This window comes from Cucurbita moschata, unplaced genomic scaffold (assembly GCF_002738365.1).
Source record: "Cucurbita moschata cultivar Rifu unplaced genomic scaffold, Cmos_1.0 Cmo_Scf00063, whole genome shotgun sequence".
NCBI classification, from domain to species: domain Eukaryota; kingdom Viridiplantae; phylum Streptophyta; class Magnoliopsida; order Cucurbitales; family Cucurbitaceae; genus Cucurbita; species Cucurbita moschata.
In genome coordinates, this window is record NW_019268579.1 from 716,456 (window position 1) to 728,779 (window position 12,324).

A 12,324-nucleotide genomic window follows, 5' to 3' on the forward strand; every position below is an offset into this window, starting at 1 on the left:
TATTTATTTTTTTAGAAGTTATGGATACAAAAATATAAATTTTCAATATTTTAGATAATTGTTTTTATTTTGAAACAATATATTTAACTAAATATATTTTATTTGGTGCAATTTAAATTTACATTACATGAATTTTGGCATTTAATTATTTAATGTTATATTTGTCATCGTTTCTATGTATATATGTGTGGTTGATATGTGAATTAAAAGAAAAGTCAGGTTAATTAAATAAAAAAATTTAAAATTGAATAGACATAAAATTGAAAATTTGAAAATGATTAAACTTTAAATTTATTAGACCATTTTTTTTAAATTACAAAATAAATAAACGTAACCCTAAAATTTTAGAATTCGTAATTTACAAAACTGATATGGATTGAATTTTCTGGCGCGCACATGCGCACATTAGCCACAAAAGAAACCGTGCATCTGAAGTTTTATTTCTGGTCAGAGCGACAATCGGTCGATAACATTAAATCAGTCGGAGGCGGTGCCGGACCTGCATTTCGGTTTCACGGATCCCGTGACCTCCCGTTGCACGGTAAAGAAATCGGATTCATTCGTTCATCTTCCGTTTCGCTATTCAAGAGAAAAAGAATTCTCAATCCAGAGATTGCTGCATTCTATCTTGCGTACGACCTTTTGTTCCAAAGCCGTTTTTGTTTGTTTTAATTGATGTTAGTTCTCGTTTGGTTGCTTCACAGCGCTTCAATTTAGTTTTCAGATTGTTCTGATTGATCGGATTAAACACTTGTGAATAAAATTAAGGGAGTTATTTTCTTCTTGTGTTCTAATTTTGCATGAACAGGTCGGGTGTGGAGCTTCATCGACTGTGGGACTGAATGTTGAATTTGATGCAGTTTAGTTTTGTTTGGTAGGTTTTCGTTTTGGATGCATGATGCAATGTGTAGAGTGAACCTACGTGTTTGATTCGATGGAGGAAGAGGAGGATCGGATTTTTCTGAACAGCTTGGGTGTGACATCTGCTAATCCGGAGGATATAGAGCGGGACTTGTTAGAGAAGGTATTGCCTGAATTCTTTACTTATGATACTTATCGCGTAAGTTTTTGTTTGTAGCGTGTAATTATTTTACTGTTTAGGTTCATAATGGTTTTGTCTATTTGGATTAGCTTTTTGTGTGTAGCGTGTAATTATTTTACTGTTTAGGAACATTAATGTCGGGTATTCATGTAAAACACCTGAAACTGAACTCAGTCTGCAATTCGCAAGTGTCAACAAGAAATCAGATATAAACTAGTAGCAGTTAACACCATCGAATGATTTGTTTTTGAATTGCAGGCAAAAAAGAATGTTGAGGATGGTGCTGAAACTGGAGGGTTTGCAGAAGAGAACACTGGTGGTAAGTTAGGTAGCGCTGCCTCATCTTCTGCCAGTCATGTGCAGCTCTATCAGAAGCTTAGGGCTGTAGAATATGAGATAGGCGCTGTTGCGTCAACAGTGGAACCGGTGAAAAAACTTGAAAGAAATGAAAAACATTCTCACGTGGGCACTGACTCTCATGAGCATGGGCGTGAAGAGGATGGTGTTTCAGCTTCTGCGGATGACCTTCAGCATGCCCTAGCAGTTGACAGACTAACAAGCCTGAAGAAAACCCAACAGCAGTTGAAGAAAGAGCTTTCCCATTTGAATGACAAGCACGCTGAGACAATATTGGAGATAGTAAAGGACAAATCAAAACCTAAGAGAAAGTCTAAAGAGGTTAAGAAATCAGGAAACAACGGAGAAAAGAGGTTGAAGGTCGTGTCATTTGATGAAGATGACGATTTTGATGCAGCTTTGGATGCAGCCACTGTGGGCTTTGTTGAAACAGTGAGTTTAGCTGTTTTCAAATGCCGTACTCTGTAAGATGTGTAACAAGTCTTCTGTACCTGTAAACTGAAAAAGCTTTTTACAATTGACATTGAAAAAAAAAAGAAAAAGTTATGCAGTAGGGGAGTAACTTTGCATTCTTTGTCTTAGGAAAGAGATGAATTGGTACGGAAGGGAATTTTAACACCATTTCACAAGCTAAAGGGCTTTGAACGCCGTCTTCAGAACCCAGGGCAATCAAGATTTCAGAACCTTGGGCAATCAAGACGTGAAGTAAAGGAGGAAGAAGAGGAAAATGATGACTTTGCTTCTGACAGTGTTGCTAGAGCCATCCATTCAATGTCAGTGGCTGCACAAGCTCGGCCAACCACTAAATTACTTGGTCTAGAAGCTTTGCCAAAGCTTGATCCACCAACTCGTCCTTTCTACAGGTTAAAAAAGTATGCAAAGGTTCCTCTATCTGCAGAAGAAAAAGCTGCCAAGAAAATAAAAGGCAAAAAGACTAGACGGCCTTTGCCAGACAAAAAATATAGGAGACGAATTGCTCTGGAGGAAAGAGATGAGGAAGCTACTGGTATGTCTCTTATTTAACATGTGGTTGTTCTACAGCTTATTTCTTCAAGTTCACGCTGCAGTTGCTTTGATTCTATTGTTGGCAGCCGTCTCTTTTACATGATGTTAACGTCTAAAATCTAATAATGTCTGTCAATTGTTCATACTGAGTATGCTTTTCTAACCTCTGTTCTGGTTGCTATCTTCTCTGTGATCTAAGAAGGTCACGTTTGTTGTCGTTTTGCAATTAGAGTACAATAAGGCTACGATTGAAGCCTTGAAGATTGAATATGTTTAATTGGCTTATAGCCTGTGAATGCAAATAATACTTATAACTCAGGGTTTTTTTTTTCTTTCTAAATTTCTATTTCCCTTTTTGATTTAGGACTTGTCCTTAAGTTCATTCTGCCTAGTTGTCAAAGATGGGTATTAAATAGTATATTTCTAAATGATGCAGACGAACGAATGGTTTTATCAGGTAGGTATATGATAGTAATCATCTGTAAATGAATTAGTTGGTGTTGTCAAGTCCTTTTAGCCACATATTCAGATGCTTGCAAACTGCGAGAAAAATTTCTTAGGTGTCTCTATGGAATTTTGTTAGTTGAGAAAATTTACTTCATGTTGTAATTTTTAATAATCAAATGCAAGAACTCATGCTTTTACCACCATGTAAGTTGCTTGAAAATTTCTTACATATTTAGCTTAGAATTTGTTATTTATGTTGCAGAGAATCTGTCAGATGGTTTGCTTACATCAAGTTCTGAAAGAGAAGATTCTGGAGATTTAGAAGATGATGTTCCAGAACCTTCTTCCGTAACACTTGATGGTGGGCTGAAAATTCCTCGGAGCATATTTGATCAGCTCTTTGATTACCAAAAAGTTGGGGTGCAGTGGTTATGGGAATTACACTGCCAAAGGGCAGGTGGAATTATTGGAGATGAGATGGGCCTAGGGAAGACGGTCCAGGTATTGGCATTTTTAGGTGCATTACATTTCAGTAACATGTATAAACCAAGCATCATGATTTGCCCTGTTACACTAGTTAGACAGTGGAAAAGGGAGGCACGGAAGTGGTGCCCAGGCTTTCTGGTGGAAATTCTACATGATTCTGCTCATGATCCCTCTTGTAGGAAGATGCGAGAAAAATCTGATGAAAGTGATGATAGCAAAGATTCCGAGGAAAGTGATTATAGGAAAAACTTACTGTGCAAAGGCACAAAAAAATGGGATTCCTTGATAAACCGTGTTTTGAGGTCAGAATCTGGTTTGCTCATTACAACTTATGAACAACTACGACTGTTAGGCGAGAAGTTGCTCGACATTGAGTGGGGTTATGCAGTCCTGGACGAAGGACATCGTATTCGAAATCCAAATGCTGAAGTCACCTTAGTTTGCAAGCAGCTACAAACTGTGCACCGGATAATAATGTCTGGTTCTCCAATTCAAAACAAATTGTCCGAGTTGTGGTCCTTGTTTGATTTTGTTTTCCCTGGGAAGTTGGGTGTGTTGCCTGTATTTGAAGCAGAGTTTGCCGTTCCTATATCTGTTGGTGGCTATGCTAATGCTTCCCCGTTGCAAGTATCAACTGCATATAGGTAAATATTGTGACATTTTTGCCCAAGTTTGAGTTCTTATTTTTATTATTCCCCCTCTTTTCGCTTTTTCCTGGAAAATATATAGAATTTATGGCTATTTTGTTTTTTTAAGTTAAAAAATTGGGGCGAAGTTTTGAATCTTTCGTCCCTTGGAAGAGTTTACTAATGCCTCGAGTGTGAGGGCTTACTAGTTGAGTTAGGATCAGAACGGAGGTTTATGAGTTGATAAGCGGATTATGAGGTGGGTTTATCGTGATAACATGTAAAAGATGTTTTAATGAAATGAGTGGATGGAGATAGTTATTTGGTCTTGCGTTCTCTCTCCCTCCTTCAGTAGCTGAACATCACAACCTTTGAACTTCTCACTATGCAGGTGCGCTGTCGTTCTTCGTGACTTGATTATGCCTTATCTTCTTAGAAGGATGAAAGCTGATGTCAATGCTCATTTGCCAAAGAAGACTGAACACGTTCTCTTCTGCAGCCTTACGTCTGAGCAACGTTCTGTCTATAGAGCATTCCTTGCAAGCTCTGAAGTGGAAAGTATTTTGGATGGGAATAGAAATTCTCTTTCTGGAATTGATGTAATGCGTAAAATTTGTAACCACCCAGATCTACTCGAGAGGGAACACTCTTTCCAGAATCCTGACTATGGGAATCCTGAACGTAGTGGAAAAATGAAGGTGGTCGAGCAAGTGCTGAAGGTCTGGAAGGAGCAAGGTCATCGTGTTCTTCTTTTCACGCAGACCCAACAGATGCTTGACATTTTAGAGAGATTTCTGGTCGGCAGTAGTTATACCTACAGGAGGATGGATGGTGGTACTCCCGTCAAACAGAGAATGGCATTGATTGATGAATTCAATAATTCCAGTGAGGTCTTTATTTTTATTTTAACAACCAAAGTCGGTGGTCTGGGAACCAACTTGACTGGAGCAAATAGGGTGATAATTTTTGACCCTGATTGGAATCCGTCGACTGACATGCAGGTAATATGCCACGTTTCTATTTTTCCATTTTAATCTATTGAAGTAGTGGCTTGAGACATGTCCACTGAAGGTGTGTCGAATTACTGTATTGCCCCTGAAGTTACATGTAGTTTTGGTAGTCAGCGTCTTTAATATTTCTCTGCTTGTTACAAGATTATGGAATTCTTTTTGTTCCTATTCTCTGCTACGGGGCGATAACATTATAGGCAACTCAAATCTAATTTAGTCGTTAATTTTCCTGATTACAGGCAAGGGAGCGTGCTTGGCGTATTGGTCAACAGCGGGATGTAACAGTGTATAGATTGATCACTCGTGGAACTGTAGAGGAGAAGGTGTACCATCGACAGATATATAAGCATTTTCTCACTAATAAGATATTAAAGAACCCACAGCAGAAAAGGTTCTTTAAGGCTCGAGACATGAAGGATCTCTTTACGCTACACGAGGATGGGGAGGATGGATCAACAGAAACATCTAGTATTTTCAGTCAGTTGCCTGATAATGTAAATGTGGTTGGTGCTCAGAAGAATGAGAAGCATGAGCAGAAATCTGGCAGTGGCTCGGCATTGTTTGCAGACTCTGCTGATGAAAAACCAAGCAAATCAGAGATTGAAACTCCTGGAAGGAATGGTTCTTCTGTAGAGATGGGACAGGCCGGTGGAACAGACGTAGACACAGGTATCTTGAAGAGCCTTTTTGATGCGCACGGTATTCATGTAAGTCTCATCCTTTATGACTTCTACCAACCATTTTATGTAATGTTAAGCATGTTTTGGAGTGATTTTATAAATAATGATTTGAGTGAAAATGATTTATTTACAAGAAAGTTTATTAAAAGTGCTTTTTCGCCCCATAAAATCACTTGACATTTGATTACACTTTTAAAAGTGATTTTGAATAATTAACTTCAAAATAATAGTTTAGACATAACAAAGGTGACTCATCCATAACTTTTCTATACAGTTTTTTTTTTTTTTTTGCCTCTTTGTGGTGTGTATTACATCATTCTTAAAATCAAATATGCAGAGTGCCGTTAATCATGATGTCATTGCTAATGCTGATGACGGGGAGAAGATGCATCTAGAGGAGCAAGCTTCTCAAGTTGCACGTAGAGCAGCCGAGGCATTGCGGCAATCTAGAATGCTGCGAAGTAATGAGAGTATCTCTGTTCCAACGTGGACTGGAAGGGCTGGAACTGCTGGTGGACCATCGTCTGTGCGTCGGAAGTTTGGTTCGACTGTTAACTCACTGGTAAACAGCAATTCCAAATGCTCAGCAATTCCAAGAAACGGAGCTAGCCATTTAAATGGCTGCATAGCAGCTGGAGCATCTTCCGGAAAGGCCTTGTCCTCAGCAGAGCTACTTGCTAAAATCCGAGGAAACCAAGAAAGAGCACTCGGCGCTGGGCTTGAACATCTACCACAACCAGCTCCTTCAAGTACTCCAAACAATGTAAGAGGTGCAAATGTCGGTCCTTCTTTTAGAGTACAACCCGAAGTATTGATTCGTCAAATGTGTACATTTGTTCAACAAAGAGGTGGAACCACAGATTCGGTCAGTATTGTACAGCATTTTAAGGACAGGATACCCCCAAATGATCTGCCCTTGTTTAAGAATCTGCTGAAAGAGATAGCAATATTAGAGAAAAGCCCCAGTGGTTCATTCTGGGCTCTTAAGCCAGAATATAAACAATAATCTAAGCACGGTTAGTTTATTACTTCCATAGCACCAATCACTCGAGGCCCTTTCCACTCCCGATTTCCAGAGTCGGAATTTTGTTTATGATATATCATTCTTTCTCATCATCGATTTAGTTTCGCTATCCTATTGGGCGTAGACTTTTTTGTTTTTTGTTTTTTGTTTTCTAACCAAGCTGCGAAGGGCATTGGTACAGTTAATCTGGAGAAGATAATCAACGATTCAATTTGTAGAGTCTTCAAGTTATCTTACGCTATGGCATATTTGTTATTGCAAATTGCAATTCTATTCATTTTTATAGCCTCCCGTGAAACATTGGTTGTAAATTTGGTTGGGATTTCAATCTCAATGGATAGCTCATCTTTAAAATTTTGCTTGTACTCTAAACTCCCAACTACATCTATTCACAACCACTCCACTTTAACAAACACTCGATAATTGTTAATGTACCATTTCTAGTATCTTAGCAATATTCTCAATATCATATTAATATCTTAAAGTATTACTCGATCATTATTGGTAAGGCAAGCAAAAGTTGATCAACCCTCACAGTCTCGGATAGTTTCTAAATCCATGGGCGTCATTCTATCTCAAGTTTGAAGATCCCAGCATTCCACAAAAACAATTATAAAAGTGATCAGAACTACAACCACTCTACTTGATAGGAATGCAAATCCACCCATCTACAATGCCACAGAGTAGATTATGTTGCCAAGGGAACATTTAGAAGCTTATGCTTGCATAGTTAAAGGTATCACTCTTCCCGTAGAGACCCGCCCCTGTTTAAGCAGGGACAGGGGCCATGGCATTAATTAGTCAGTTATTTATTATATTTAGGAGGAAAGACCCTTCGAGTAGTCTGAGATAGCGATAGGCTTATATTTCTTTCCAAATTAATTTCAACACACACTGGCTCAGTGAGGCCTATCACCTTTATTATGTACACGACACATGAAAATTCGCAAGGACATAGTTATAAGTAGAATTACAAAATGGAATCAATTCAATTAGAAACAGAAATCGAAGGCAATGGATTGAAATGGGATACAGAGACAACTCGAGATAAATATCTCCATTAGGTAGGGAAAATAACTGGAGAAGTATACATATATATTCCAAGATTATTTTCCAAAAGATGGTATATGGTATTATCACTTATAACTCCCCTTTCACCTTTTTCTTCCCCTTTCACCCTCAAGATGAACAAAAAATGAAGATTACGAAACCTCCAGAAAAAACATCAAACTAAGATCTTTTGATATCAAACACCAGCTTACATTGATCAGAATGCTGCCCATCCTGATGCTGCTGCCTTTGTTGAACCTGGAGCAGAAGGAAGATTTTTCTGCAACCGTGATGAAACAAGAGTTAAAAATTGTTCTAGACTCGTTTATAATTGACATGAGTAACTAAGGAGTCATACACTCATGCTACATGAGCTACCGATGTTATAAGATAACCTAAAGAACAGGGATCAGTCAGATCCATCTTCAAAAAATAGAAAAAACATAAGCCTGTTGCTTAAGCATTAGAAATAACTCAATATATTCATTACACCCGGCACTATTCTTCAAGTTGACATGGCAAATAAAAGGGCAAGCTTCAACAGTAGCGTCTAAGAGTAGTTGTCATCTCCAATCACAAAGGAGAGAAACCAATATTTGAGTCTAATCAAACTTAGTAATTGTGTTTCCTAAAACTAATATAGATTTAAGTGGGTTGCGCATAAAGGACACAGATGAACCATAATACGTAAGCTAAAGGGGCAATTTATAGTCACTTAAGAATACCATTATTCTCTGTATCAAAGGTATAAGGAAAGAAACAACTAACAGCAGAAACTGTACCTCAAGTTGGGAAAGATCTGATAATGGATCGGCTGCATGCCTTACATTGTCCTTTTTTCCCTCGTGACCAACATCGCGGCATGCGCTGGCAGATAGCTTTCGAGCAGCAGGGTCATTTGGAGGGGGTGGAAGAGGAGACCTGATTTTCACAGCTCCAGTTGGTGGTGGAGCAAGACTCAATGCTTTTGGCTTTCCAGTACCAAACCCTGACATGCCAGCAGCTGATAGCATACCAGTTCCACCCGATGGTTTGTGCTTCACATTGATTCGAATTGTTTCACCTTCCTATCAACCAGCCCATCATAAAGAAACACAAGATCACAATGACAATATAAAGCGTTCTGATTTTGAAAACTCGATAACATTGAAGACCTGGGACATAATGAAGGCATACGAATAAAGCGCAGAGTAACTTTCTTATAAACTAACACCACCACTACCCAAGAGACTAAGCCTGCCATGAGCAAATCTATTCTATTCAATGTGAACCATTTATTTGCCTAATACTTAGATCAGAGATTTCATTTATCAGATCAGTTCACAGTCATCACATTTCACGTAAGCACATCATCAAATGTCCATAAAATCACTTCAAACGACTGTAACACCAAATTAATCAACTTCAGTCGCTGATGAAAAACAAAATTAGGGCAATACCTTCAGTCTGTGATTGACAGCAGGATGAATATCAATTTGGCTCTCTTCATTGACATCGCTGCCAGTACTGGGATCCTTCTCATGATCCCTCCTGACGTACTTCTCATGGTCGGACAATGCGACATTGAAATCAAAAGCTTCATTTCGCTCGGCAAAGCCTAACCCTACGAAAGCGTGCTTACCCCGTCCATCCTCGATCTTCAAAACGAAGTATCGAGAAGAGTCAAGAACGGTCTCGACGGAGTTGTCCCGCTGACCAGGATTAATAAAACAAGCAGCAAAGAGTTCACCGGAGTTGGGATCTTCCAACCGGATCTCACATCGGTCCTTACAGGACACAACCCTCAGGCGGCCGGACCAGATCTTATCGGATTGGAGCCACTCGCCGCACTTGTAGCCGCCGGATGTGGTTCGAGGAGGGATTTTGTAAACGGATACCTCGCGAACGACAAGGAGAGTGTGCTCGAAGGTCTCCTCGTCCTCCTCAAACGACATCGTGAAATTGTGAGAATGTGAGATCGATTGAGAAGAAAGCTTGAGGATTTACAGAGATGGAATTGGGGAAAATGGGATCCCCAAAGCCAAAGGAATTGAATTTATTGAGGAATTAACTATCAAGGTGAGCAGAAGACATCAGAACGAAAGAAGGAAAGAAAGAAAGAAAGAAACAGAGACGTGGCTTCGAAGATTAGGTGCTTTGCGTCACAGGTCAACTCTACTGTGAGACCCCGGAGAGCATATGCCAATTTACTAATTTGCCCTTTCCCGATATCAAAATAATAATAATAAAATATATATAAAGATAAATTGCAAATTTTATTTTTATTTTTTAGATTAAAAAACACTCATTGTTATGAGAAATATTAAAACTTTCCAGACCAAATTTAGGTATAACTTCCGACTCCAAACGTTGGACTAAAAAAAAATTAAAATTTTAAACATTATAATCTCAAATTTGTAATTTAAGTAATCTAACCACCCAAATTGAAATAAAAATAGAAAATATTGAGGGGGGAAAAAAAAAAGCTAAAAGACGAAAATAGCCTTTCCAGTTGATTTAAATACGTTGTTAAACCCTAGCTTCGCGATTACTTGTCTCCCGCCATTTCCGTTCTAGGGTTTTTCGTCTGGTATTGATTTCCAAAACCCTCGAATATTTGTATATTTCATTTACAAAATTTTCTTCGAGTTAATCATGAATGTTATGCAACTGTTCTTTGTTAAGGGCTTTTGCATGAAGTTATGTGGAATGACTTGATTTTTCTCCAAAGATTTTCAGGTTTGAGTGTTTAGCAACGATGTATCTTCAGTTTTACATAAACGATAATGGCGACAAAGTCTACACCACGAAGGTTTATTTTCCTTCCTATTTTTTATCCTTCTGTTTAATGGTTAATCGATGACTACCTATTTTCTCTGCTGGTCCGGGTTTGATTTTTATATCTTATATGCATAAACTGCGTTTGTAGTGCTGTTTAATTGAGATATAAATGACGTTAACTTCCATTCCAACTACGGAGTATTGGTCTTATTGCGTTACCAATAAGCAGTGATTCTATGGACCCCCTGATTTTGAAGATAAGGAAGGTTTACTGACCTTCAGTTTGGAGATTGGAACATTTATTTAATTCTATTTGTGCAGGCCTTCTTTTAAAAAAGATAAGAGCTATACCTATGTTGAGATTGAAGTAGATAGGCTACCATCATTCAGTGCCAGTGTGCAGTTTATATTTACATTGTATACCCATCCAATGGTTGATTAAATCTATAGTGACACCTTTGCTTAAAACGTCTTGATTTTCTGCAAAGTTGGCAGTTTGCTTAGAACTTCCGATCTTCCCTTCTTTCTTTCACCATATCATGATGGTAGATTAGAATTACCTTGATCCTTCCCTGACATTGAGTGGGGAGAAGGTATTAGATTTTAGACGCCATTCTTTCTCTACTATTGGATTGGGTTTCACTACCAATGGTCTTCCATCATCACTGGCCCATTGCTTGGGACAAGTCTCTAGAGAAAGGAGAGCCTGGGTTTTGTAAGGACACTCAACTTCAGGATTCCTGTATCCCTGATTTACTTAGAAAATTTGATGGGTTGTTGAAGACACTATGCAAGCAATACATTTCTTCTGATAAAATCATTCCCTCATCATTAATGCAGGAATTTGGATGTACTCGTTCATGGCAATGTTTTCTTGCCATCCGAGTATGGTGGTTGTTTCTCCTCAGAGGTGCTATTTTGTTACCTCATTAAATTTGTAGATCCCTTTCTTATGTACCAAGTTTTTCAAGATCTTGTGGACTCTCAAAATTCAAAGCAATTCTAAGTATTTTGGCTGGGGTCCTTGCTCTTGAGGATTGAAAGCTGCTAGTACTTTGCAATGAATGTGTTCTTTCAAGTTTTTGTCTCTTTAGTGGCACATTATTTATGAACACCATGGGAGATATTAAGCACCATTCCCTGTACACTGTGAAGCTGTGGATGGCTTTTTGAACACCTTTAGCCTCTAGCGATGCTCACCTAACTCCTTTTCTGAAGGTTTAGATAAACTTTTATGAGTGTTCCATTTCTCTGATATTTCTTCAGACCAATACATCATCAATGGAAATCTTAAGGAAGCTGGGGCTGGAGGAGTTGGAGTCCCTTTAAAACTCATTCATCTTTCGAGTTTTTTGGAGATATTTCAAGGCCTGTAGAATTTACCCTGATTCTAATTATATCAATTTATGCGTTTGAATACATGATACATGTTGGAATGCTGTAAGATAATACTATAAGACCTTCAATGGATAAATTCTCCAAAATTACTTTTCCTAACTTCCACTTACCCAGTGGTTTCCATTTCCATTTCCAATTTCTTTCAATGGTACAGACCTGCTCTCGTGCTACTCTTTTTTCCCTCCTTGACTCAATTGACAACTATAACACAATGTCGTTGCAGACTGCCAGCTTTGAGGCATAGACAAGATATTTTGTAACGACCCAGATCCACCGCTAGCAAATATTGTCCTCTTTGGGCTTTCCCTTTCGGGCTTCCCCTCAAGGCTTTAAAATGCATCTACTAGGGGAAGGTTTCCACACCTTTATAAAAGTTGATTTGTTCTCCTCCCCAACCAATGTGGGACATTACAATCCACCCCCCCCCCCCCCCAGAGCC

General features: G+C 38.6%; 3 protein-coding genes across 6 annotated transcripts in view; 2 read left to right on the forward strand and 1 right to left on the reverse strand.

Moving 5' to 3' along the window:
* The first annotated feature begins 920 nt into the window (after positions 1-920).
* Positions 921-6,854, forward strand: LOC111437428 (protein CHROMATIN REMODELING 8-like). Its single transcript, XM_023075402.1, has 7 exons — positions 921-1,024; positions 1,301-1,831; positions 1,982-2,405; positions 3,114-3,981; positions 4,355-4,964; positions 5,213-5,680; positions 5,991-6,854. Exons 1-7 carry the CDS (start codon positions 935-937, stop codon positions 6,657-6,659), a joined length of 3,660 nt encoding a protein of 1,219 aa, XP_022931170.1. The 5' UTR covers positions 921-934; the 3' UTR covers positions 6,660-6,854.
* Positions 6,347-9,832, reverse strand: LOC111437427 (uncharacterized protein At1g03900-like). 3 transcript variants are annotated; one of them, XM_023075400.1, is made up of 4 exons: positions 9,167-9,832; positions 8,510-8,794; positions 7,940-8,007; positions 6,347-6,584 (listed from the first exon to the last, which is right to left on the reverse strand). In XM_023075400.1, the coding sequence occupies exons 1-3, from the start codon at positions 9,659-9,661 to the stop codon at positions 7,945-7,947; spliced, it is 843 nt and encodes a 280-aa protein (XP_022931168.1). In that variant the 5' UTR covers positions 9,662-9,832; the 3' UTR covers positions 6,347-6,584; positions 7,940-7,944. The 3 variants fall into 3 exon arrangements, with proteins under 3 accessions (XP_022931168.1, XP_022931169.1, XP_022931167.1); XM_023075401.1 differs by having other exon boundaries at positions 6,563-6,581; XM_023075399.1 differs by lacking the exon at positions 6,347-6,584 and having other exon boundaries at positions 7,577-8,007; positions 9,167-9,831.
* A 371-nt stretch (positions 9,833-10,203) lies between these two features.
* The window catches only part of LOC111437463 (H/ACA ribonucleoprotein complex subunit 3-like protein), a 4,658-nt gene continuing 2,537 nt past the window's right edge, over positions 10,204-12,324 (forward strand). The window contains exons 1-2 of one of the 2 annotated variants that reach the window (XM_023075451.1): positions 10,204-10,296; positions 10,438-10,518. In XM_023075451.1, coding sequence (XP_022931219.1) covers positions 10,465-10,518 — 54 coding nt within the window. In that variant the 5' untranslated portion in view covers positions 10,204-10,296; positions 10,438-10,464. The remainder of the gene's footprint in view (positions 10,297-10,437; positions 10,519-12,324) is intronic. The other variant, XM_023075452.1, reaches the window with a different exon arrangement.

Bases quoted from the DNA above. Each gene is read 5' to 3' on its own strand.
- LOC111437427 (XM_023075400.1), bottom strand. From the start codon at position 9,661: ATGTCGTTTGAGGAGGACGAGGAGACCTTCGAGCACACTCTCCTTGTC. The intron at 8,795-9,166 runs GTATTGCCCTAA...GCTGGTTGATAG, and splicing joins CTGTCAATCACAGACTGAAG to GAAGGTGAAACAATTCGAAT. The intron at 8,008-8,509 runs GTACAGTTTCTG...TCACGGTTGCAG, and splicing joins CAGATCTTTCCCAACTTGAG to AAAAATCTTCCTTCTGCTCC.
- LOC111437428 (XM_023075402.1), top strand. From the start codon at position 935: ATGGAGGAAGAGGAGGATCGGATTTTTCTGAACAGCTTGGGTGTGACA. The intron at 1,025-1,300 runs GTATTGCCTGAA...TTTGAATTGCAG, and splicing joins AGCGGGACTTGTTAGAGAAG to GCAAAAAAGAATGTTGAGGA. The intron at 3,982-4,354 runs GTAAATATTGTG...CTCACTATGCAG, and splicing joins CAAGTATCAACTGCATATAG to GTGCGCTGTCGTTCTTCGTG.